General features: G+C 57.3%; 8 protein-coding genes across 8 annotated transcripts; 3 read left to right on the forward strand and 5 right to left on the reverse strand.

Annotated features, from left to right (window-relative positions):
* Positions 1-1,355: 1,355 nt before the first annotated feature.
* On the reverse strand, positions 1,356-4,368 carry CC84DRAFT_50769 (uncharacterized protein). The gene is made up of 6 exons (XM_018186566.1): positions 4,128-4,368; positions 3,960-4,078; positions 3,721-3,909; positions 3,438-3,667; positions 2,727-3,385; positions 1,356-2,668 (listed from the first exon to the last, which is right to left on the reverse strand). Exons 1-6 carry the CDS (start codon positions 4,199-4,201, stop codon positions 1,591-1,593), a joined length of 2,349 nt encoding a protein of 782 aa, XP_018042130.1. The 5' UTR covers positions 4,202-4,368; the 3' UTR covers positions 1,356-1,590.
* A 618-nt stretch (positions 4,369-4,986) lies between these two features.
* CC84DRAFT_1159219 (translation factor GUF1, mitochondrial) lies at positions 4,987-7,028 on the reverse strand. Its single transcript, XM_018177172.1, has one exon. The coding sequence runs from the start codon at positions 6,957-6,959 to the stop codon at positions 4,992-4,994; it is 1,968 nt and encodes a 655-aa protein (XP_018042131.1). The 5' UTR covers positions 6,960-7,028; the 3' UTR covers positions 4,987-4,991.
* A 113-nt stretch (positions 7,029-7,141) lies between these two features.
* CC84DRAFT_50088 (putative mitotic spindle checkpoint protein) lies at positions 7,142-8,600 on the forward strand. Its single transcript, XM_018186552.1, has 8 exons — positions 7,142-7,404; positions 7,498-7,523; positions 7,578-7,603; positions 7,651-7,689; positions 7,740-7,914; positions 7,964-8,037; positions 8,090-8,356; positions 8,401-8,600. The coding sequence occupies exons 1-8, from the start codon at positions 7,323-7,325 to the stop codon at positions 8,411-8,413; spliced, it is 702 nt and encodes a 233-aa protein (XP_018042132.1). The 5' UTR covers positions 7,142-7,322; the 3' UTR covers positions 8,414-8,600.
* A 629-nt stretch (positions 8,601-9,229) lies between these two features.
* Positions 9,230-12,538, forward strand: CC84DRAFT_50090 (uncharacterized protein). Its single transcript, XM_018186554.1, has 3 exons — positions 9,230-9,877; positions 9,930-11,635; positions 11,714-12,538. The coding sequence occupies exons 1-3, from the start codon at positions 9,419-9,421 to the stop codon at positions 12,414-12,416; spliced, it is 2,868 nt and encodes a 955-aa protein (XP_018042133.1). The 5' UTR covers positions 9,230-9,418; the 3' UTR covers positions 12,417-12,538.
* On the reverse strand, positions 12,539-13,238 carry CC84DRAFT_50091 (uncharacterized protein). Its single transcript, XM_018186555.1, has one exon. It carries the CDS (start codon positions 13,117-13,119, stop codon positions 12,661-12,663), a length of 459 nt encoding a protein of 152 aa, XP_018042134.1. The 5' UTR covers positions 13,120-13,238; the 3' UTR covers positions 12,539-12,660.
* CC84DRAFT_1159220 (DNA-directed RNA polymerase-like protein iii largest subunit) lies at positions 13,225-17,894 on the reverse strand. The gene has a single exon (XM_018177173.1). It carries the CDS (start codon positions 17,806-17,808, stop codon positions 13,357-13,359), a length of 4,452 nt encoding a protein of 1,483 aa, XP_018042135.1. The 5' UTR covers positions 17,809-17,894; the 3' UTR covers positions 13,225-13,356.
* Positions 17,895-18,339: 445 nt separating this feature from the next.
* On the forward strand, positions 18,340-20,519 carry CC84DRAFT_1211408 (uncharacterized protein; the record flags this gene model as incomplete). Its single annotated transcript, XM_018182375.1, has 5 exons — positions 18,340-18,367; positions 18,422-18,766; positions 18,818-19,108; positions 19,159-19,896; positions 19,954-20,519. 5 exons carry the CDS (start codon positions 18,340-18,342, stop codon positions 20,517-20,519), a joined length of 1,968 nt encoding a protein of 655 aa, XP_018042136.1.
* Positions 20,520-22,086: 1,567 nt separating this feature from the next.
* On the reverse strand, positions 22,087-23,780 carry CC84DRAFT_1159223 (uncharacterized protein). The gene is made up of 2 exons (XM_018177174.1): positions 22,549-23,780; positions 22,087-22,491 (listed from the first exon to the last, which is right to left on the reverse strand). The coding sequence occupies exons 1-2, from the start codon at positions 23,505-23,507 to the stop codon at positions 22,191-22,193; spliced, it is 1,260 nt and encodes a 419-aa protein (XP_018042137.1). The 5' UTR covers positions 23,508-23,780; the 3' UTR covers positions 22,087-22,190.
* Between the last annotated feature and the right edge of the window lie 178 nt (positions 23,781-23,958).

Consider the following 23,958-nt stretch of genomic DNA (forward strand, 5'->3'; position numbering starts at 1 on the left):
TTTTATTCTTCACTTTTTCCTTGTGTCCACCCAGATCTCTCGACGTCGTTTTGCGCGCTCCATTCTCCTCTCGAGCGGGCAGCATCGGCTCCAACTCAACTCCTTCTTCCACACAGCGGTTCGCCAACAGGGGGACCTGCATGTTCGCAATCTAGACGTGTGGTACAGTACTCTTAGATGAGTGTGATATTCGCGCGCTGGGTTGCCCTACGTTGTCTCGTTGCGCAAACCATTGCGGGGCATGGAAACACACGTGACGTCCGCACCCAACCCACCTCAGCCGCGTCCTCCCCTCCGTCATCGGCGTCCTTCCCCTCGTCCCCAGCCCGCTTCGCGCCAACGTCCCCTCGCTACCCACGGCTCAGATCATCCAACGCAGAAGATGCCTGCGCCGATCGGTGGAGCGGACCCTGCGTCGCGTTGCGTTGCGTTGCGTGGGGCTGGCCGGCGCGTGTTGCATGGCCCGCCCAACATCCCCCCCTGAGCTTCCAGAAGCACTTGACAAAGGATCCGGAGCCGCGCTACGCGATGCACAATGTGTGAGGCTCCGTGGGTCGGCAGGATCAGGATCACATGTACATGTGCGGGAGGGGGCGAGGTGGTGGCCAACGTGCAGCAGACGTGCCGCTGACGTGAGTGTGCGTTGCGGGTGTTGTTGTCAGGGTGCTGTTGCTGTTGTCGTCAAGGTCTTGTTGTTGTTGTTTAGTCAGGCAATTTTGCAAGACCGCGGCAGGCGCGTGAGTCTTTTCGAGGCTTCACCGGCTTGCTGTCTGGATTATTGGGTGGGTGGGTCCAGGGAAGCGGAGGCAGGGAGGTAGTGTGCCTGTAAGCCAGCTGAAGTTTGTCCTGCTTTGGTAGGCCCGAAATATGCACACTATATCGAGCCACTTGATTACTCTACTTTGTCCTGTGTCGCGTGGAGGGTGGTGGTGTGCCCGCTCTTTGCTGGAGTTGTTGCATGCAGGTTTGGCGCATTTTGCGTGGCTGGCAGGCTGGCAGGCTGGAAGGCTAGAAGGCGGGGTGTTGGGTGGTGTGCTCTGCAGAAGAGGCTTGTCTGGCGGGAGCGGTGCTGGATCATGTGTTGAAGGGGATGAGAGGTCGCAATTCAATTTGTCCACCATGTTACGGGGCACGTATTCGCGTCAACAATCAAAGAAATCAAGGGGTTGAGAGATGATGGTATATGGTCGGAGACGACAGGATGGCGATCCTTGGTCCGATGAGTTGAGAAAAGAGTTGACAAAAGAAGTCATTGAGGGTGCGGCATCAATGGCCGCATTTGGCTGTCAAGTGTCCTGGAGACGTCTGGCAGGTGCCCTCCACACTGCAGCAGTTCTGTCGAGCCAAACCAACCCATCACTGCTCGTGAAATGACACTCACTCAGAAACATGCGTGTCAAAGAGACAGGACAGTTTACAGATCGCCAGAATCAAGTATGTCAAATCTGAAGAAAATGAACACGTATTTGGGACACCCTATCCTATCTTATACCATCCTATCCCGTCCTCCGCCATTCCATCGTATCATACACACAAATAGTTAACCCTTATACATTACCCCGACCTATCAAAGATCAGGAATTGACGAGCCTAATGCCCCCTCCCCGCATCTCTCGCCACCCGGTGACTAAAACTACTACTCCTTGAACCCGCCCTCTCCGCTCTTACAACTGCCCTCCCATCCCCTGCAATAATAACCCTCTCTCCCTCCCCAAGCACGACGCCTGACCGCCCCAGGACTTCCCGCATCTGTGCCTCCACGCTGTCAGGCAGATAATGCAGCCGGTATTGAGATTCGGACTCATACGCCGAGAGCGACTCAGGGGAGTTTTCAGGCGAGGCGATGCCATCTGGCAAGTATGTCTGGCGCCCGCTCTCAGTGCGCGTTATGCCGCCTGATGGGACGCGGGGGTAGGAAATGGACTGGGAGCGGGAGTGTGAAAGGGAGTTCGAGCGCGCGGTAAGACTGGAGTCGCGACTGGGTACGCGGAGCGGCGGCGGTGCGAGTGCCGAGCCGGCCCAGTTGGGATCTGAATGCGCAGAGTGCGCGCTTTGGAATGAATGCACGGGCTCGTCGGGGAGGGGCGGGCGCTTGCTGGGTGTCAGTGAGACGGCGGTGGTGCCTGTGCCGGTGGAGCTGCGGTGTGCGGCCGTGTGCGCGGCGTACTGTTCCTTATGCCGCTTCTCGCTGAGTGACGAGTGCGTCGCCGAGCTGCCGGGCGAGTTGTTCGAGTGGGACATCGCCTGCTCGATCAGACCGGCAGCATTGGGCGTGTTGCGCCCTTCGGTGCCGCCGCTGGAGCCGCCGTTGCCGTGAGCCTTCTCGCGGTGCAGGCCGCCGCTGCCTTCCAGTGTCGTGCCACTGCCGCTGCCCATGAGCTGCACGTAGCGCTGGTGCCAGTCGCTCTGCTCGTAATCGAACGGCGCGTCACCCTTCTTGCCGAACCAGAGGGGCTCGTTCAAGCTGATTTTGACGACAGAGAGCCAGGGGTTGCCGGGGCCTTCGTTGGCGAGGTGGAACAGGACATCTACTTCTTCGAGGGAGCGGTAGGCGGTTTCTGGGTAGAAGAAGTAAACAAGGGGCACGATGGCGAAGTTTGTGGCTGCGAAGATGATGTAGGTGCGCCAGGAGATGTTGTGGAAGGCGATGGGGCCAATGAAGACGACGCTGTCTCATGTCAGTGTTCATGGTATAATGCGGCGGAGGTAAGTAAAGGATGGCTCACACAAAATTAAACAGCCAGTTCGCGCTCGTGGAGAGCGCATTCGCAGGCCCGCGGATCCGCAACGGCACCACCTCAACCTGGTACAGCCAGGCCATGCCCTGCCAGCCCATGGCGAAGAAAAAGAGGTACGCGAAGAGGAAGACGGTCTGCGCGATGTTTGTGCCTTTCATGCCGCGGTCCTGCCAAAGATATCCCAGCACCGTCAGCAGCACCATGCATGCGCACATGCCCGTAGCACCAAACAGCATGAGCCATCTCCTTCCCCAGAATCGGTCGATGCCCACGACGGCCGTGAAGCTCGACAAGAAGTAGAAGCTCGCCGCGCATGCCCCCAGCAGCCGCGCGAGCCACCCCGCGTACGAGAATTGCGTGTACATCATGATCGCGAGATATTGGAGGGCCAGATTGATGCCGCTCATCTGCTGAAACACCTGCACACCGTATGCCAGCACCATGCGGTGGAAGTTGCGGCGCTCGCGGTTGCTTGTCATGGAGGAGGCGGAGCCCTTGGCCATGATGAGGATCGCATCCTTGATCTGCAAAAATTCGTCGCGGATCTCGGGACCCTCAATGTCCTCATCGTTGAGCGCGGACAGGACGCGGAGCGCTTCGTCTTCGCGGCCGGTAAGGATAAGCCAGCGGGGGGACTCGGGCATGAACTTTGTGAAGTTAGCTGTCGATTCTTGCAATGTGCTGGTGGGAGTCTCGCACTATCAAGATTGCCAGGGCAACGAGCGCGAAGATGATCTGGAAGGCGATGGGGACGCGCCATGCGGCGGCGAAGTTGGACAGGTAGGCGAAGCCGAAGACAACCCAGTAGGAGAGGGCGAGACCGAAGGCGATGAACGCGCCGGCGGAAATCATGAGAATCGTGCCTTTGCGGTGGGACTTGACGCACTCGGCTTGGTAGGCAGGGACGGTGGCCGTGGTGAAGCCATTGCCTTTGGAAATGTCAGAAGATACACAAGAAGAGAGAAGGTGAGGCGGAACGTACCGAAGCCAGCGATGGCACGGCCGGCAATGAACTGGCCAAAGCTGTACGAGGACGACTGGATGATCTCTCCGATGACCCAGAACACCAGGCCTATCATCAAGGTCTTCTTGCGTCCCAGGTAGTCACCCAAGAAGATGGTGAGTATGGCCGAGACGAAGCATCCCAAGTTCCACGTTCCCACGACGGCACCTGCACTCGTCAGCATGTGGTCGCCTCTTAGAGCATTCGATAAAGTCTACCTTGAATTGTTGCATTATGATACGAATCATTGTTGATTGTGTCAACCTGCGGAAATCTCTCAAGGAAGGCTGGCACCGTCAACAGCCCTCCCATGACACCTTGAGCATAGCCAAAGCACCTACAGCAGTCAGTCGCGCGCATCGACAGAGCCCATCTTATCGACTTACAAGAAACACAACCCGCAAACCAAACTTATCGCCGACTTCAAACTCTTTCCCCGCAGCCCCATATAAGGTAACATTTTGTGGATGCGCGTGTTGCTAGAACAACGAATTGGCCGTCTCAGCTCAGCCTGCACTTATGCTTCTACAATGTCCGTTCTAAAGATCGTGTAGAAACCGTCCTCGCGCAGTCCGCGCAGGAGATAGCCTCTTCCGTTGCCGCCGCCATCTCGACGTCACCGTCCTCGGCATCCCGTCTAACTTATAGGCCCTGCAGCCTCATGCCTGATAAAGTTTGGAAAGAACCGTTGGCACGCGCGGTAGCGAGGTGGAACAAGGTGCTTAGGAGGAGCTAATCTCGCACCTTGGCCCGCGCTTTTGTGGAGCCGCACGTTGCGATTTGTCTCGATCTTGATGTCATCGGCTTTAGCGCGAGCGCAGCGCACATCTGCGCAGCGGGATGCCCGCACGAATGGCCTGGCCGATACGAGCTCGATTGGCGAGATGCCCAGTCTGACAGGCGCCTCGAGGCTTGGGTGGTTTAGAGTTTGTTGTATGAGCGGAACGGTTTTCCACATCTCTGTCCCGTCAATCCAACCCAATCCAACCCAGCCCCTCACTGCAGAGGCAGAATTTGATCACGATTGGCGAGCTGCACATCGTAGACAGCGAGAGTCTAGGGTCCCTGCTACATGCACCACGAGAGGTGTTTTAGAGTTCGTGCAGCGAGCGGAGCGGTCCTCCGCCTTCCGAATCTACCGAGTACTTTAATCCTTGTTGTACTGGAGACAAGAGAGATGGTGATGGTGTGAAGAGGACACGATATACAGCAGTCGACAATTTTGGGAGAGGAGAACATGGGTATATTGGTTACTTTGACAAAAATTTCTGGAACGCTTCCTGCTCGATGACGACACTACCAACGGCCCGCAGCTTCTTGCGGCCCTCCTTCTGCTTCTCGAGCAGCTTCCTCCTGCGACTGATATCACTCGCATGCAGCTTGGCTAGAACGTCCTTGCGGAAGGGCTTGATGGTCGCACGGGCGACGATGCGCTTGCCGACGGCGGCTTGAATCACGACCTCGAACATCTGGCGGTCGACGTGCTCCTTGAACTTCTCGACCCAGGTGCGGCCCACGCGGTCGACCTGGCTGGTGTGCAGGACGCGGGAGACAGCATCGACGGGGGCGCCGTTGACGAGGAGGTTGAGCTTGACTATGGAGGAGCGGTGGTAACCCGAGTCTTCGTAGTCGAGGGACGCGTAGCCTTTAGTTGCACCTTTCAGTTTGCCGAAGAAGTCGTCGACAAGGTGCGAGAGGGGCAGATCGTATTTCAGAATGACCTGTGTGGCGGTAAAGAAGGTGAGTTCCTTCTGCTCGCCGCGGTTGGCTTCGCAGAGCTTGATAACCTCGCCGAGATACTCTTCGGGTAGGGTGATGGTGGTGAGGACGTAGGGCTCGTGCACTTCCTGGACCTTGAGATGGGCTTGGTCTTGGTCGGGGAAGTCGTTGGGGTTCGTGACGATAACTTCTTTGCCATCCCTGTAAACAACTTTGAAGGGGACGGATGGCGGCGTGATGATGATATTCGCGCCATGCTCCTGGCGTAAACGGTCCTCAAAGACGGAGCAGTGCAATGTGCCGAGGAAGCCGAGACGCCAGCCAGCCCCGAGGGCGTCGGATGACTCCTTCTGCAAGGTGACGCTGCGGTCGTTGAGGATGATTTGGTTGATGCTGTCCTCGAGAAACTCGTGCTTGTCCTGGTCCGTCGGGAAGGCGGCCACGAAGACCATGCTCTTAGGCTCCTCGAAGCCCGGCAGAGGCTGCACGAGCTTCTCGCAGCCCTGGATGGTGTACGTGTCGCCGACCTTTGCTTCCTGCGAGCGCTTCATACCCGGATTGAAGTAGATGTAGCCGACTTGTCCGGCCCGCAGCACCGTCTGCGGGGTCTGGTCGGGGTACATGATGCCGACCTCTCCCACGATGTACTTCAGCCCCGTGGCGAAGGAGCGTATCGTGTCGCCCGGGCGCACCTGCCCGTCAAAGACTCGCACCAGCAGGATGACGCCCTTGTACACGTCGTACCACGAGTCGACGAGCAGCAGGCGGAGGTGCCCGTGCACGTCGCCCACCGGCGCCGGGATGTGCTTGACGACCTGAGGGAGCAATGCCTGCACGTTCTTTCCCGTCTTGGCCGAGACGAGGACTGCGGCTTCCGGGTCGAGCTCGAAGGTCTCGCGCATCTGCTCCAGCACCCGCGGCGGGTCGGCGTGCGGGAGGTCGACCTTGTTCAGCACGGGCACCAGGGTCAGCCCCTGCGAGAAGGCGAGGTAGAAGTTTGCGACCGTCTGCGCCTGCACGCCCTGGCTGGCGTCGACGAGGATGAGGGCGCCGCCGCAGCTGGCATAGCTCCTGGCCACCTCGGCGCGGAAGTCGACGTGGCCGGGCGTGTCGACCAGGTGCAGGAGATAGTCCTCGCCCTCGTGCTGGTAGATCATGGTGCACGTCTGCGCCTTGACGGTGATGCCGCGCTCGCGCTCGACATCCAGGCGGTCGAGGAACTGCTTGTTGCCGCCGGGCTGGATGGTGCCCGTCAGCTCGAGCAGGCGGTCCGACAGCGTGCTCTTGCCATGGTCGACGTGGGCCACGATGCAGAAGTTGCGGTAGCGCTCGATGGGGATGTCGGCGATGCGTTTCTCGAGCTCGGATTGCGCGCGGAATGCCTGCGCGTAGCTGCGTGCCAGCGGGCGGACGCGCTCAAGGCCGGTGCAATTGGGGCGCACGGCGCGGCCCTGCCAACTTCGCAGTAGGCTGCTCGCGGTACGGACGCATGGTCGCATGAGTTCGCATGGGACCGTGATGGAATGGCTGCGGACGTCCGCGTCGCGCCCGGCAAAAAGTTGCTGTCGTCTGATCTAATCTTATCTGATCAAGCCTGAGCACCTCGGAAGACAAACAGGGGCTGCTCCGCCGCCAGACCCACCAACTTCTTCGTTATCAAGACCACCCCGCATTGTGAACAGCCGCCCGCACCAGACACGACGCCTAGTAGACCTTGACCTCACACACTCTTGATCCATATTGCTCGCACAGCCAGCAGGCTTGGTGTCGCGTCTTGTGCGCTCGTAGTTACCCCGCCAACACGGCGATAAACAAACTTTTGCCCAAACTGCTCCATCGCCTCCACACTCCACAACGCAAACATGTCGCAGCCCAGAACCTCTTCCAAATCAAAGTCCTCCTCGAGCAAGGACTCGTCGAAAGTCCACAAGCTCGCCCTGAAGGGTAAGCCGCCCGCTCTACCTGGGAAGCTTTGGTGGATCCCCATGCCCATCCTACGCTGTATCACTGTAAATCGTGTAGCTGACCCGCTCTCAGGTTCCTCCAAGGTCGTCAACGAGTTCGTGAGTCACGCCTGCTACGATGCTATCGTGAACACACGCTAATCCCAATTGCAGTTCGAGTACTCTATCAACACCATATTGTGCGGACTCCAACATGCCAATCCCCGTCACTGCTAACGCACAAAAGATTCCAGCGAGGCGTATATCCCGCCGAGGACTTTACCGCGTGAGTGCCGTGCGCAATGCACGGCAGCAGCACCACTGACGATTGCCCAGGGTAAAGAAGTATGGCTTGACCATGATGGTCACGGCCGATGACCAGGTCAAGGCCTACATCAAAAAGATCATGTCGCAGCTCAAAGATTGGATGTACGGTGGCAAGATCTCTAAGCTGGTCATCGTCATCACGAGCAAGGAGACAGGCGAGCACGTCGAGCGGTGGCAGTTCGATGTGAGCAATCCTCCAGCAACAATGCTTCTCATAGCTAACGCGGGCGCAGGTTCAGATATTCGGCAAAAACTCAAAGTCGAAATCGTCTAAGAAGACAAATGACAAGGAGAACTCAGTGCCAGCGTGGGTCCAGATTGCCATCTTCGTTTGGCGCCGGAGCTGACATGAGATACAGTGCGAACGACGCTCCTGAAGAGAAGACCGAGACGGAGATTCAAGCTGAAATTCAGTCAATATTCCGCCAGATCACAGCTTCAGTCACCTTTCTGCCGATGCTGGACGGTAATTGCACCTTCAACGTGCTTGTCTACGCGGACGCAGACTCCGAGGTTCCACTCGAATGGGGCGACAGCGATGCCAAGGAAATCAAGAACGGCGAGAAGGTGCAGCTGCGGAGTTTCAGCACGAGCAATCATCGCGTCGACACGCTTGTTAGCTACAGGTGCGAAAACTCACCCACACTCCTTCACCATCTGACAGCTGCAGGCTTGCGGATTAGGACGTGCGCCATTTCAGGACAGCTCGCATGGTTCATGCTTTGATTTCCTATCCGGCGTTGAAAAGGTTGGGTTGGCGTACGGTTGTCGATAGTGAGCGCCAAGTGTTGGATGAACAAATTTCAGTTCTGCTACAACGACTCTCGAGCTCGAAGGATATCATAAATGTACAAGACGATGTTCGATTAGCTTCGAGATGGTTCTCCTAAGCAGCATGGTCCCGGGCCGAAGTGGGCTGTTGTGCGAGTTCAACGTTTCTCAGGACCCGCCGCGCCAACACCATAGTCTTTATGGAGCTGACGCTAATCAAAGCTTGCTAACAATGATAGCGTAGATGACACCGCGCAGGAAGAATGTATGAATTCACTTAGTTACCATGCCACTTGCGCGAATCTTTCGGCTATGCTTCAAACCTGCGCGCGTATGCGACTTATCGAGTATCGGGCGCCCGCAGAGATGTCTGTCAAGGTTAATGCTGAGTCCCCTCGGTTCGTTGGAACTGGCTGGCCAACAAACACCAGATACCCACACGCACCCGTGTATTTCAAGCCCTAGCAATCCACCGAGGCCACTTCGCATTATAGTCTTCCGCTACTTCGTCTCCATAAGGGGGAACCAGACACAATAGCAAAATTCAACGTGCCTTGCACGCCACTAATCCCCCCTACTTACAAAAGGAAACGCGATAGGACCTCAACACTTCTGAAAGAATATGCCAAGTCAGGTGCACTCATGCCCGTCAAACAAGACAGCTCCACCGTTGACCGACCGATGTTATGTCGGAACCGATGAACCCGCAGCACCATCAATATACCACACAAAGAGATTTCGGCTACTTCATCTTCTTGCCGCCCACAATCCTTCCTTCCGTCCCTTCAACCTTTGCTTTTTGAAAACTCTCTCTTTAGCTTGCAGCTACCACCATTTGATACTTTTCCTCTATCATCCGGTGGTGGGTGGGAGGGAGTCTACCATTGTCTTCTGGCTGTACGACGTTCCCCGTTCTGATGGCGAGCTTCTTCAATTCCTTTCGCAGGAGGGGACGGAGACCCGAACCAGCTGCAGACCAGGCGCCCGAGCTAGCTTTAGACCAAGAAAGTAACGGTGATCCCGATGATCGCTCTGAGCCTGAGCAGGCCACAGACGACCAGCTAAGTGTTCCTGAATCCGGGAGACACTCGTCTCTCAACGTCCCTTCCGACTCCTCACGTTCTACCGACTCCACACGACCTCCTAGTCTGCTGGCCGACTTTCACAATGCAGCGCCGGGAATGAGCGAGGATGCCAAGTTTGGCATGGTAGCCAACTTTATACATATGAAACAGGAAGAAAAGCTCTGGACGACCGGCGCCCCAGGTGAAGGTGTCTTCTTGAAGAAGAACAGGGGGTCGTACATCACTTGTCCCGAGACGCTGGAGTACGATGGCTCAATGACCTTCGAAGCTATACACCAGCTGAATGTCAAGGTAAGAACGGTTGCATGTAATCGACGGAGGGCTTGTCGCTAACATACCTTAGGCAGCTATGACAATCAAGACCAAGGTCATTGAGATGCTTCTCAGCGACAGCGAGATCCCTTTTGTCCAGATCAACGAGGGCGTTCGTCTCCAAGTTATTCCCGATATCGAGGCACTCCCCTTCTGCCAGAAGCACCAGTCCGCCGCGTTCGTGCTGTCCAAGAGGATGCTCGTCGTCTGGGAAGACCAGCCGCACATGCTCGTGAAGCGTGCAGCTGACATCGATGATGCACTGTTCAACATGGTTTGCCAGGGCCCACCACTCAACGACAAGCTCGATAGGGACGATCCGAAAAATACATACTTCCACTGGCAAGGCATCCATGTAGAAAGCGAAAAGGATGAGCGACGCTCAATCGTCATCTGGCAGCCCTTCTTCACCGCCTCCACTTTGATCCTCGTGCTCACTGCCCTTGGCGGCGGCTGGAGACAGATATGCATTGAGATCGCCATGGACGGGGGCTTCAAGCGGTTGCTGTTCCTGCTCTGTGTCATCCCGCAGCTCTGGCTCGGCCTATTCTTCTTCCAGGCGCTCGTTGGCAACTTCGCCCAGATCGTCGGCTGCGTCGGCCACATGAAGCTCAACACCAAAGTCTACTCGGGCAAAGCGCCGTTCCGCCTATGCGCGACCGAACTGCCCCACATCACCATCCAGATGCCCATCTTCCGCGAGAACCTTCGCACCGTCATCGCGCCCACCCTGCGCTCGCTGAAGGCCGCCATCTCCACGTACGAGATGCAGGGCGGAAGCGCAAACATCTTCGTTAACGACGACGGCATGCAGATGATGTCCGACGAGGAGGCCAAGGAGCGCCAGACGTGGTTCGACGAGAACAATATCGGGTGGGTGGCGCGCCCGCCGCACAATCCTGACGGCAGGATCGAGCACAAACCGCTGCACAACCGCCGCGGAAAGTTCAAGAAGGCGAGCAACATGAACTATGGGCTGCGCGTGAGCACGGATGTCGAGAAGCAGTTGACGGGCCCCCGCTACGACTGGCAGCGCGAGAACAACGACTGGAGCCAGCAGCAGGAGAACGACGCATACAGCGCAGAGCTCGCGGCCATCATTGATCAGAACGGCACGTGGGCCGACGGCAACATCCGCATCGGGGACTACATCCTCGTCGTGGACTCTGACACGCGCGTGCCGGCGGACTGCCTGCTTGAGGCCGTCAGTGAGATGGAGAAGTGCCGTGACGTCGCCATCCTGCAGTTTGCGTCGGGCGTGATGAACGTGACGACGAGCTTCTTCGAGCGCGGCATCACCTTCTTCACCAACCTCGTGTACACGCAGATCAAGTTCGCGGTATCCAACGGCGACGTCGCGCCCTTTGTTGGGCACAATGCTGTTCTGAGGTGGTCCGCGGTGCAGGAGATTGCGTACAAGACGACGGAGCGCATGGTGCTGCCTGTGCGGGACGAAACCGAGGAACAAAACTTGGTTCTGGAGGATGTGGTTGATCCTGAGACGGGGGAGCCGATCCTGGACGAAGTTACCGAAAGGGCGATACAGCAGCCGGTCTTCGAGACAAAGGATGAAGAGGTCGAGAAGTACTGGTCAGAGGAGACGGTGAGCGAGGACTTCGACATGGCGCTGCGGCTGCAGAACGTGGGGTATATTGTCCGGCTCGCGGCGTACCAGGGGGATGGGTTCAAGGAGGGCGTGAGTTTGACGGTGTATGATGAGTTAAATCGGTGGGAGAAGTGAGTTCGCCCTTCCCTCACCCCCTTCCATCCCTCCCCTATTTGTAGCCAAATTAGAACACTGACATATCGTCGCAGATACGCCTACGGCTGCAACGAGCTTATCTTCCACCCCCTTTCGTCCTGGCCCACGCGCGGTCCGCTCACCCCGCTCTTCCTCCGCTTCCTGACCTCGGGCATCCCTTTACCTTCCAAGCTCACAATTATCGCCTACATCGGAACCTACTATGCGCTGGGCTCGGCCTGGCTGCTCACCCTCAGCAACTACTTCCTCATCGGCTGGTTCAACGGTATGCTCGACCACTACTACATCGACAGCTTCAAAGTCTACTTTTCCATTGTCTGCGTGTTTTCCGCGTTGGGCAATATCGCCCTGGCGCTGATGCGGTACCGCAACAACGAGGGCTCCCTCCACGGCAACCTCATCGAGAATCTCACCTGGGTCCCCCTCCTAGTCATCTTCCTCGGCGGTATCTCCTTCCACATCAGCCACGCGCTGCTCTGGCACTTCCTCAACCTGGATATGTCCTGGGGCGCCACGGCCAAGGAAGTCTCTCTCCTCCCGTTTTTCGAAGAGGTGCCCGTCGTGCTGCGCAAGTTCAAGTGGACGTTCCTCTGGTGCGGCGCCGTCGCGACTGCGATGCTGTACTGCGCGTATGGACTGGACGAGATGTGGCGGATCCGGTTCTTCACGCCCGTGTATCCGCTCGCGTGTGTGGTGGTGAGTCATGCGCTGGTGCCCGTGGTGTTGAATCCGAACTTGATGCGGTTTACTTGGTGAGCGGTGGGGCGCTTGGTTTTGGTTGATTGGTTTTTCCGTAATTCTGTCGCAATTCAAATGGGAGAGTTGAGTATTGAGTGGGGACTTTACTATGCTGTGCTGCGCTTCGACGGCCGTGCATGGGAAATTGTTCGTTCCGACCGTGTTCTCTGCCGACCGATCACACCGTTGCCCACTCGAGGCGTCAGCGTTAGCGTCTTCAGTCGCCACACTCGGGAAAGGCACCTGGCTGTGTTCTACATCGCTACTGCGCGGGAACGGTGGGCGGCACGGACTCCACTTTCCTCGACTCTCTGCTGGAAGAATGGCATATCGAAGGGCGTACGACACGACTGGCTTGGACTGAAAAGGATGCAAGGACGCATACAAGATGGAGATGGAGAAATGGTATCAAAGCCTTCACCAGGGGAAGGCCGGTAAGAGGAGGACAACAATTCGGTTTCAGTGCATTGGCATGGGAGGAAACGGCCATCGGCATGCGGTCTGGTGCCTGGGATATGTTAGACCTGGATATCGTGGGCCGGGCAAGACAGCCCTCCCCCCGCCTGCGTGTGGAGTTGTTACCCGACTCCACTGCACGCACAGGACAGATCCCCGCATCTTGGGAGACATCGCGAAAGATGAATGAAACGTCACGCACACGGAGGACCTCGAAAGCAGAGCAGTCGAATGCGTGCAGAACCACTGGCGCGCATGGCATCATCAGCAACGCTGGGATGGCAATGCTGGCTTGTTAAGCAGACCACAGCACGTGCCGTTCATATGGGTTACAATGCAACATTTTGTTTTTGATAGGTCAGCGTTGTGATGCAGTCAGATCCCATTCTCAATATTCGTGTACATGCTCTTCGATTCGATGCTCATTCGTCCAGATATCCGTCGCTATGCTGCAAAAAGGTAAAACGCCTGCCCAACGCCGTACCATGCTATACACCTGCTTTTACAACGCATCCCACCCGGCCTCGAACATCGTCGGCTTCACCTGAATATCACCCTCCCCAAACTCCAGCGGCCGATACACCTCCATACTCCCCGTGCCCAGCTTGACACTCTGCCCCATGATGATGCACTCGCTCACACCATCGATGTTGTCAATCTTCCCCTTCGCCGCTGCCTCAAACAGATGGTCGGGCGTCTTCTCGAAGCTCGCAAGCTGCAGCACGCTGTCCCTCGTCTTCTGCAGGCCGAACCGCGTGATGCCAAACACCGCGCCCTTGAACGTCATGACGTCGGCCAGCAGCGCCATATGGCGGGGATCGATGTCCATGGAGCCCATGACGGAGCCGATTTCCGCCGCGATGGTGGCGCGCGCGGCCTCGATGCCGAGGACCTGGTTAACCTCCATGACGTGGTTGGATTTGGTCTGGTAGGGCTCGATGCCGGGGGTCGTCATGCAGTCCTTGAGGCCGTAGCCCTCGACCAGGAGCTGGCACTCGTAGTTGCCGCGGGCGTTGGGCGAGGTCTCCTTCTTGATGATGGCGCGCACGCAGTCGGGGAAGCCTTTGATGACAGCATCGAGGACGAGCGTTTTGACCTGCTGGACGCGCTCGAAGTGCTCCTTTTGTATGGTTTTTGTCGACTTTGCGGCGGGCTTCTTCTCGAACTTTGGGTCGTTGATAAAGATTGTGACGGTCTTGCCGTTCTTGATGGTGACTTTGGCGCCGGCTTTGCCCCATTTGAGCGGCTTGTGCTTGTTGATTCCCGCGATAATATCGTGGTCGTGGAGATCGAGCGAGAGACTTCTAATCGTTTCCTCGCAGAGACCCATGTTGATGCGCGCGGAACCATCTGGGTGCCAAATATCTTCAATGTAAGTAATGATGTCCTTCAGGTATGTCTTTTCCACGCGGGCTTTGACGATTCTCGCGGCGGATTCCAGGTCCGGGTTGGACAACTGACATGCGATGACTGGCGTGGAGATGGCGGTGGACGCGTTGATGATTTCCTTGATACGGGGAACACCTTGGGTGATGGACATACCGGCGACACCGGCAAAATGGAAAGTCTTGAGCGTCATCTGGGTACCCGGCTCTCCGATCGACTGGGCACCGATAGCACCTACAGCGTGGCCTGGCTGCACCTTGGACCTGTCATACTTGGTGAGGCAAAGCTCGATGAACGTCTCGAGCGCCTGCGCTGATATCTTGGCAATACCGTCTGCCAGACCATACCTCGCAGTGTCACTGTCAGATCGTTCGCTGGTGGCGTTGGATGGATCAGGCAGTCCTAGATCAGCTAGCGTCTTTTCCAGTTTGTCCGCCTGTTTAAAGACAAAGTTCTGCACGTCGTTTAAGAAGGCACGCTCGGGGTCCTTGTCGTCGAGGCCAATGTCGGTCTCGTCGTTGAAGTCAAGCTCAGTAACCTGGTCGAGCTTCATGCGACGGAGGTCTTTAGCGTTCCGCCTCTTATTGAGCCTCGCCTCAGTGAACTCTCGTACTGCGTTGGGCGTAAGGCTGGGAACGGCGTTGTTCCAAGTTATAGTAACTGCGTGGGTGAAGGTACGAACGAAGTTCACCGGGGCGGCCTTGCCCTCCATATCGACGGGGTCAAGATCGTCGGCTCCGTACTGAAACTGCACGACCGTCCCAGAAGAATTGCTGACAGTGTTGTCGTATTGCTTGGACAGATCTTCGAGCGACTTCATCAGTCTTCGACTCATGTAACCTGTTTCGGCTGTCTTGACCGCAGTGTCGACAAGTCCTTCACGTCCACTCATAGCGTGGAAGATGAACTCTGGAGGCGTCAGGCCAGAAAAGAAACTGTTGCTGACAAAACCTTTCGAGACGGGTTGACGAGCAGCCTTCGGGAAGTGCGGAAGTGTTCTGTGCTGGAATCCATCGGCGACACGCGCACCGCCAATCATCTGCTGACCAACGGAAGCAACCATCTGGGAGACGTTGATGTTCGAACCCTTGGATCCGCACTTGGCCATGAGCAGAGGCGCATTCCATCTGCTAAGCTCCTCGAAACACACCTCACCAGCAGCCGCACGGACTGCAGACAGAATACCACCAATCTTGTTCTCCATACTTGTCAAAGCGTCGCAGCCCGGCATGCGCTCAATCGTGCCTGCCTTGTACTGCTGGATCAACACATCGCATTCCGCGTACGCCTTGTCGATGAGAGCTTGCTTTTTCTGATTCAGTCTGTCTCCGGGTGTAACATCATTGATGCCTAGGGAGAATCCGTTGTTGGTGAGCCAGCGGGCGGAAACCTTTGCAAGTCGATTCATGGCTTGGACTGCATAGTCTTCTCCAAAGTCACGCATGATGACGTAGAACACGGAATCTTTCTTTCCGTCACCGACTGTGGCCTTGTCGAAGCAACCGCACATGACTTCGGAGTTCCGGATGACCAGGAACGCGTCGTCTTCGTTGAGGTCGTCCGCGACGCCTGCCTTGGCCTTGAACTGTTTACATCTTGCTTCGAGATTGACCAAGACAGGCCTATCGCGCCCTCCGTAGTCCCTAAAAGGACGCATGAGAACGCTCCAGACCTGTTTACCGGTCCAGAGAGCCTGCGGCTTCAAGACTGTAGGTGGCGGTAGTTCGATAGCGTGCTTTTTGCCCGTGGAAGGATCGAACGCGCCCTCTCCCGCGAACATGTAGTTGCAAATTTGAGTGAAGGTTCCTCGGTCGAAGAAGTTGTTTTTGCTGCTGAGTTGGTATGCTGCTGTTATGAAATCTTGAATGGCAGCAATGAGTGGTGTTCCGTTCTTGGGGGTGGCTAGATTGTATTTGACGCCCATGAGCTCAGTCGCCTCTGTCCGGGCTTCTTCGGTTTGGGGCACGTGCAAGTTCATCTCGTCGCCGTCAAAATCAGCGTTGTAAGGATTGCAGGCGCACTCGTTGAGTCGGAATGTCCGCCAGGGTCGAATTTTGGCGCGGTGACTGAGGATACTAAGCCTGTGAAGGGAGGGTTGACGGTTGAAGAGCACTATGTCACCATCTTCGAGGTGACGCTCCACAATGTCGCCAATCTGCAACCGATCAGAAGCATCCTTGAGCTTTTGACCTGTCGTATCGCGTGCCAGAATGCTCAGCGCCATAGAGCGTCCGTTGAGCTTGATGATGTTGTTCGCGCCAGGGTGGACGAAGGGGCCCCTCTTAACAAGCCCTTGCATTTTCACCATGTTGTATCTGGTGACCTTTTCGGGATATGTCAGATTCTTTGCAACACGCTGGGGCACCGCCACCTCATCGATGGCGAGATTAGGGTCGGGACCAATAACGGTGCGACCTGAGAAGTCGACTCGCTTCCCAGACAGATTCTGCCGGAATCGACCACCCTTTCCCTTGAGTCGTTGACAGAAGCCGCGCATCGTCTTTTGGAGTCCCTGCTGCTTCAAGCCCGGCGTCTCGCTGTTGATGTACATGGCGATTTGTAGTTGTAAGAAGTCCCACTGCTCCATGAGTATCTGGAGAGGGAAGCCGCGCGCAAGCCCGGCTCGGATGATGCTACTGATGTGGCAGATGTCACCGATCTTGTTGGTGATGTCGTCCTCGGTTGCTCCTGCCTCCTGCATGACGGAAGGCCGGATAGCCACGGGTGGTACAGGCATATATTCCCAGATCAGCATCTCTGGGCGGGCGTCCTCAGGAATCATGGCCAACAGCTCACAGTCTTCGGGCGAAATTTTCTTGAAGAGGTTGAGGGTCCGCAGCGGGTGCATGTCATCGACTGCCTTTTTGAAGTTTTTGTCAACCTCATTGTTGGCTGCTCTCGCTGTTTCGAAAGACTGCTCGAATTCTCTCCGTCCGAGGGGTGTCTTCTTCGTCTTGGCGGTAGAGCGCAGGAAGGCGTCGTAGCGGTTGTGGATGACCTTGAGAGGATGTCCAGGGACCTTGCGCACGGTGCCGTTGAGTGCGCCGCAGTAGGGGCAATGCTTCCTCTTCCGACACTCTTCCATGATCTTCTTGGCGTGTGCGGTCCGCTGCAGGTTGTCCATGCCTGGGCGGCGCATGGTGCGCAGATGCTTCCTCCGCTCCGGGACGTCCAGCAGCACGCGCGAGCAGTCTTTGCAGATGCAGTTGAGCACTTCGATGATGTGCTTGAGGTATCCCACATGGAAGGCAGGCAGCGCAAGCTTGATGTGGCCAAAATGGCCGTTGCATTCGTTCAGGCCCTCGCCGCAGGTGGTGCACTTGCCCACCTTGGTGGAGATGCCCATGCGCGTGTCCATGGGCCCGTTCTCGGTGAGGGAGCGGGCATTGTCGGCGGTGGTGGTGAGGTCGTAGACATTGCGGTCCGACACCTCGAGCACCGCCTGGTTGACGACGTCGGGATTCGAGTAGATGCCGAACTGGATGTGCTTGATGCGGGCGGGGATTTTGTCGACGACCTGCTCCTTGGCGTGGCGGGCGTCGGTCGCGGTGACGGTTGCGGTCGCCATTTGGGAGGGTGCTTGCGGGCGCAAGCTGGGGATCAGGGCTACCGTCCGGGGGTGCAGCAGGCGGGCATGCTCGTGTGCGGGTGAGTCACGGAGGCGAGGCGTGGGCAGCGTCGTTGCGCAAGCAAAAGTTCGCCAGAGACTCGGGTGGGGCACCGCCGGCAGGGCGACGCAGGCTGAGCCGCTAGGGCATTTCCCCAGCGCGGTGCTGCAGGGCGATAAGCGATAAGCCTGGCGGCGTCGCAGGCAGCTACCGCGCTCGTGCGGCTGCGAGAGGCCGCACCTTCTTGCCCGCCGTACAAGAGCCTCGCTCGCCCCGCAGCCTGGCGTCTTCTGCGAGCTGCTGCGCTTGCCAACGCTGCCAGGCTGACTTGTTGGGCCCCGGACGCACCACCCAGGCGCTGCCTCCTCACCCAGGCCAACGCTCCGCCAGCCAGCCGACCCCGCCCGCTCGTCGCCCCAGCACCGTCACACCCCGTCGCCCGCTCACCCCTCCGCACATCCTCTGAGCACCCGCACCTGCTTCCCAGCACCATGGCGGCTTCCGGAGGCAAGTGCCCTCGTGCGCCGGTACCGTGTCCAGTGGCCAGAGAGCCGCTTGCTAACGCCGCCGCAGCCATCGACATCACCCTCCGTTCCTCGGACAAGCTCGACGAGTACACGACCCGCACCTTCACGCTCCGTCCTGGGAGCATGGTGCAGATCGGCCGCGCCTCCAAGAACGCCGCCAAGCCAGAGCTCATGGTCGGCCCTGCCAACGCCTTCATCGACAGCCCGACCATCTCCCGCGAGCACGCCGTGCTCACAGCAACGCCTCCGCCAGCAGCCTGCGTGTGCATCCAAGACAAGGGTTCCATGCACGGCACCATGGTCAACGGCGTCAGGCTGGACCCTCTGAAGGCCCAGCGCCTGAACAACGGCGATGTCCTGCAGTTCGGTGCCAACGTCACCCGCGAGCAGCGTACGCTCCACCGCCCGTCCGACCCTCGCTCCGCTGCTAACACCTGCCCAGTCTTCTATACCGCACGCCAGTTCACCTTCGAGTCCTCCCTGCCCTCGTACCCCAACGGCATCACAGTCCCGGAATCCTCGGACGACGAAGATGTCGAGGTGGACGACGAGTTGAGCTGCCCACCCAGCTACGGCACCCAGACAAACCCCCTCACCATCGACATCGACCACGTCAATGAGCGACGCCTTGTCGAGACTGAAGATGCGGACCATGTTCCCGAGGTTCGTGCCAATGCCAGCAACGACAACGAGTTCGACGACGACGAGCTCGACAAGCACCTCCAGGAGACCAGTAAGTCACCTACGCACATCGTCTTGACACGCCGTACTGAGTTTGTGTAGCTCTTCCTCTAGCTTCTAGTCACGACGCGCAGGAACGCTCGCCATCGCCCGATGATGGTGATGAAGATGACGACGACCCCATGTTCTACCCCGAGCATCTGCCCACCGCTAACCCCAAGGGACATGGATATATTTCTGGGGACGATGTCTTCTCAGAGGGCGATGCTGCCTCCATCTCTTCCGGCGAGGACGAAAATGTGTCTCAGCTAGACAGGTACGGCATCGCCTCGGCTGACTCTGACGAGAGTCAATCAGATGGCGACATGGAACTGGCCGAAGAGGACGATGGCGAAGAGGAAGAGGAGGGTTCCGCCTCTTCACCGTTTTCCATGCAGATCAAGCTTCTGGAGCAGCAGAACAAGACCCGTCTGATGTTTGCTCGACAAGAGCAAGACAGCCAGAAGATCAGCTCTGAGGTTCGCCCCGTTTCTCCCGAGACTCAAGAGGGCTTGAGCGGTGCCTCGACCACGATAGATTTTGGCAACGACAGCTCCGAGTTGGGTCTTACTGCGCCGCCTGCCCCTCCCGCGCCATTTGTAAACTCTGGGCCTGCGACACTGCTCACGACCGAAGGCGAGGCGCCCAAGCTGCCAGACACATACTTCACATCGAACGACGTCTTCTCTGACTCCTACCATCGCACTTATCTCGACGGCATGGAACCTCTACCACCTCGCCCTGCAGCTCCCCGCCCAATGTGGCCCTCGATGGTTGACTACACCAGCTCGTTTTCCCCGCGTAAGTCTATGTCTTTGTTTCTGTTCCAAAAATCGCCTTGCTCTAACTCCTCCGCAGCGGCAAACGCGTCCAACTTCCCTGCCGCCTACTCGCCCCACTTTGTAGGGAATTATTCTGGCCCGGCTGAACAATTCTTGTCCCACCCGTACGCCGCACCGCACTCTTACTCGTCGGCAGTAGAGAATCCATGGGAGCAGTCCAAGAGCTCTGCCGCACTTCCAATCTCGGGTGTGCAGACACCACCGCCCGCGCCGTCTTCCGAGTTCTCGTCACCCCCAGTGCGCCGAACCGAGGTGTCGATCCGTGAAATCGTCGAGGACGTCACGCAGCAGCCACCCACGCCGACCTCGGTCACTGGGGGCTTGAAACGCAAGGCCGAAGTCTTGGATGAGGCTGTGGAAGGCCCTGAAGAAGAACCCATGCCTGCTGCGCAGGCACCGGCGGGTGCCACTGCTCCCGATGCGACAGCGGTCGAAGCAGTCAATGCCATCGATCAGCGTCCCAAGAAGCGACCGCGATCTCTCCTCACCAAAGCTGCATCCTACGTGGCCTCCGGTCTCATCGGTGCAGCAGGCGCTGTGGTTCTCCTCACATCCGTTCCTAACGACTTCTTTGTCGCTTAAAGAGGCTGCAAAACACACGAAGCTCAATTACATGGAGCACTCGCATCGCCGCGTCCGAGGAACAATGGTATCCAGACTTCAGTATGGCACTTTGAGACTGGCCGGGAGCTTAGTCTTGGGTTTTGGCTTTCAACTCCACCACATTTGCATTTTGTGTCACCACCTTCAGTGGGTTGGTCTATTTGGCGTTACAAGGTGGTTACGATCGGGACATGCTTTCTTTGGCCATGTGGCTGGAACCGGTTTCATGTGGAGGAGCACCAAACGGATTTCCTATCGGTTCTGGTGGGTTTGCTGGCGTTTGTGGATATTCACGCATCATGACCCCCGACATATATTCCCCCCTCGCGTCACGGTATATCCCTTGCAGTAGTTGGTATTTTCTTGGAATTCATGGTATTCACTTAGACCTGAAGATGCACTCGAAACGTACATGGCTTGCTGACGAACGAAGGGATAGCAGGAATCACTGGGAGAGCGATGCAAGATGCAGCCTTGGTACTGCTGGCGGCTAGCCCAAAGGAATAAGAGCACAGTTGTAGTCTCCACGGTGGAGAGAATGCTTAGCGAAATTATAAGGTCCATTCCTGGCATGTTCGACAGTGGCTGCCACGACCTACAAACGGCCTGCGCACCTCGCGCACAAAGAGGTCGCGTTCATTGTTGACGGGAAATTGCAGATGGAGGTGCCCATTGTTTATATGGAAGCTTTGCGAAAGGAATCGTGTCCGGCGACAAAGAATCACCAAATGAGAAGGCGTCGGCATCGACGGGAACATTGCAAAGAGTGTTCGGCATGGAGCGACATAGTCGCGAAGCCAATATTCTGGACGGATGTGTACTTATATCTGCAGCTATACCACAAGTTCAGCGCTCAACATCCTGCAGCCTTGAAACTAATGGACTTATCACTCGCTACAACAATTCGTCAAGATGAAGTTCCACGCATTGGTTACTCTTGCCATGCTAGCCGCTGCCGAGGCCCAGTACGACACGGGATATGGCAACGGATACGATTCTGACTATGGTACGTCTCAGATGATGAGAGCCGTACTTCTCAACTGACACACCCATCAGTACCTTGCCGCGATCTTCGGCCGTCCGATCGTCTTCTGTCAAACCATCTTCTTCAGCCAAGCCCTCATCTTCTATCACCCCGTCATCCTCAACTCCAAGCTATAACGTTGCAAGCTCTACCTCTTTCCCGGCAACTAAGTCATTTTCCTCTCCTCGACACTCTTCCAGCAAGCCGTCTTCTCCGACCCCAGGATACAGCATCCCCAGTCCGTCCTCTTCGGTACTGCCATCCACTTCCCCTGGACCAATTTACTCCATGCCTGGGTACAACGACAACGTTTCCAGCTCCTCCTCTTCGGTCTCACCCCCTTCTTCTGCCGCGCCATCTTCATCGTCAGTCAAGCCTTCCACCACTAGCAATCCCGTCTCGCCATCTTCCTGCCTGGCGTCGACACTGACAGTGAAAACACCGGGGCGCAGCATCAACCCTCACTGTGACGCAAGCGGGCGCCCTGCCCACCCTGACCGTGACGAGAAACAAGAGTAAATTCTAGTAGCATCCTTGCGAACAATAATGCCTCTACCTTCATCCGCACCACCTGTCCGAGCGCTCAACGTAGTCCAGCTACATCCCCTTCCACCATCCTAATCATCTCACTCCTCCAACTTCCCCTGATGAACACTACACATCCGGCCCTCACGCCACACCCCCCGGATGTTCAACGTTGCATTAATGTCGGCCAAAGGATCGCCCTCTACGAGCAGCAAATCCGCATTCAGGCCCTCGGCCAGTCTCCCGCGATCCGCAAACTTGAAGCGCTTCGCAACAAGGCTGGTCGCCGAGCGGAGTGCCTCGGCGGGCGTCATGCCGATCTTGTGGACGTAGACGTACAGCTCCTGGTGCATGGATAGGCCGAAGGCCGTGCCAACCGCGGGACCGGCAGCGTCGCTGCCGCTGTGCATAGTCAGACATGAAGCCTGCTCATCAGGTCTCGTAGATAAGGCAACTCACCACAGGATATCGACACCAGCCTCCTTCAGCATCCGCACGCTCTCGTACGCATACTCGACTTTCCCATGCTGCGCCGCGAAACCCATGCAGTTGCACAAATTATGTACTGCAGACTCGTCGATGAGTCCCTTCACGCGCGGATCATGCGCAAACCGATCCTGCAGCTCCCTCCCCTCGCCTGTGAGACTCCCCATCGTCGCCAGCGTCGGATTCACCCACGCATTCCGCCGCTTATACGCATCCACGAGCTCCTGCGTCGGCGGCTGGTCGCAGATGGTGTGCGTGAGCCCATGCACCCCCGCCTCCAGCACCTCCAGCGTATCCTGCAACGAGGTAGCATGCGCGACGGTGAGGTGGCCTCTCTTGCTGGCCTCGTCGACGATGATGCGCTGGAGGCCGACGCTGGGTTTGGCTAAAGGCCACCCCATGCTCGTCCCAGACTCGTGCATCAGCTTGATGTAATCGGGCTGCATCTCTGCTTCCATCCAGTCTAGATACTCGACCACGTCCTCTCTACAGGACAGCTTCGGCCACTTTGCGATCTCGGCCGCCGTCTCGGCGCTCTTGTCGTGCGCCGTGATGACGGGGATCGGCCACCCGTTTTCGATGGTTGCGGCCTGCCCCGCGGTCTTGTACGCCGCCGTGTCGGGTTCACGCGCTTGTTTCCTGAGCTTCACCACGTTCGCGAGCTCGTTGTGCATCTCGCAAACGGTGGTGACGCCGAAGCGGAGGGCCTGGGGGAGGGCTGTTGGGTTCGCCATGTCGGCGTGGATGTGCGCGTCGATCAGGCCGGGCAGGAGGGTGTGGCCTGGTCGAGAGTGCGTCGGGATCGAGAGCTCGGGGATGGCGGACATGGGCCCTACTGCTTTGATCTTGCCATCAGATACATGGACATAGCCGTTTGGGATGGTGTCTTCGCCGGTGAAGACTTGGACGTCGCGGATGAGGAAGGAGGTCATGGTGTGTGGTCGCTCGTCATGAGCTGGTCGCGGCCAGTGTAGATGGAGAAGTAACTTCGCGCGAGCACGGTGCTGATAGAGCAAAGCTTAAGTACGAATATGGTGAATGCCGTGAGACCTGCGTTGACATCGCGCCTCCGCTTTCCGATCCGGGAGGCGCCGTGGAATGAATGTGCATGCGAACATCTCTACAAGGCTTCCGAGCGAATCTAGCATTGCCGGATTTCATAGGCTGCTACCCTGGACCTGAGAAGAGCATTTCCATCCACTGGAGAGACAACCCTCATGCGCGTAAAATTAATTTGATACTTTGCGGTATCTTTGCGTCGTTCTTTAGCAACAATGGTGAGCTGCGATAGTGGTTGCAGGTGTAAGACTAGCGGGAAAACGTGGGGAGCCGGCGCGCGGGGGCTTGCGCCTTTTCCTGCCACTAAGAGAATACATAACTTTC

This window comes from Paraphaeosphaeria sporulosa (genome assembly GCF_001642045.1).
Source record: "Paraphaeosphaeria sporulosa strain AP3s5-JAC2a unplaced genomic scaffold CC84scaffold_1, whole genome shotgun sequence".
Lineage (NCBI taxonomy): Eukaryota > Fungi > Ascomycota > Dothideomycetes > Pleosporales > Didymosphaeriaceae > Paraphaeosphaeria > Paraphaeosphaeria sporulosa.

What these genes read in the sequence shown, in the direction of transcription:
- CC84DRAFT_50769 (XM_018186566.1), bottom strand. Translation starts at nt 4,201, where the DNA reads ATGTTACCTTATATGGGGCTGCGGGGAAAGAGTTTGAAGTCGGCGATA. An exon ending in GTTTGCGGGTTGTGTTTCTT is followed by an intron (nt 4,079 to 4,127) that starts GTAAGTCGATAA and finishes TGACTGCTGTAG; the next exon opens with GTGCTTTGGCTATGCTCAAG. An exon ending in TTGCCCTGGCAATCTTGATA is followed by an intron (nt 3,386 to 3,437) that starts GTGCGAGACTCC and finishes AACTTCACAAAG; the next exon opens with TTCATGCCCGAGTCCCCCCG.
- CC84DRAFT_1159219 (XM_018177172.1), bottom strand. Translation starts at nt 6,959, where the DNA reads ATGCGACCATGCGTCCGTACCGCGAGCAGCCTACTGCGAAGTTGGCAG.
- CC84DRAFT_50088 (XM_018186552.1), top strand. Translation starts at nt 7,323, where the DNA reads ATGTCGCAGCCCAGAACCTCTTCCAAATCAAAGTCCTCCTCGAGCAAG. An exon ending in CCACAAGCTCGCCCTGAAGG is followed by an intron (nt 7,405 to 7,497) that starts GTAAGCCGCCCG and finishes ACCCGCTCTCAG; the next exon opens with GTTCCTCCAAGGTCGTCAAC. An exon ending in TACTCTATCAACACCATATT is followed by an intron (nt 7,604 to 7,650) that starts GTGCGGACTCCA and finishes AACGCACAAAAG; the next exon opens with ATTCCAGCGAGGCGTATATC.
- CC84DRAFT_50090 (XM_018186554.1), top strand. Translation starts at nt 9,419, where the DNA reads ATGGCGAGCTTCTTCAATTCCTTTCGCAGGAGGGGACGGAGACCCGAA. An exon ending in TACACCAGCTGAATGTCAAG is followed by an intron (nt 9,878 to 9,929) that starts GTAAGAACGGTT and finishes AACATACCTTAG; the next exon opens with GCAGCTATGACAATCAAGAC. An exon ending in GAGTTAAATCGGTGGGAGAA is followed by an intron (nt 11,636 to 11,713) that starts GTGAGTTCGCCC and finishes ATATCGTCGCAG; the next exon opens with ATACGCCTACGGCTGCAACG.
- CC84DRAFT_50091 (XM_018186555.1), bottom strand. Translation starts at nt 13,119, where the DNA reads ATGATGCCATGCGCGCCAGTGGTTCTGCACGCATTCGACTGCTCTGCT.
- CC84DRAFT_1159220 (XM_018177173.1), bottom strand. Translation starts at nt 17,808, where the DNA reads ATGGCGACCGCAACCGTCACCGCGACCGACGCCCGCCACGCCAAGGAG.
- CC84DRAFT_1159223 (XM_018177174.1), bottom strand. Translation starts at nt 23,507, where the DNA reads ATGACCTCCTTCCTCATCCGCGACGTCCAAGTCTTCACCGGCGAAGAC. An exon ending in GCTGGTGTCGATATCCTGTG is followed by an intron (nt 22,492 to 22,548) that starts GTGAGTTGCCTT and finishes GACTATGCACAG; the next exon opens with CGGCAGCGACGCTGCCGGTC.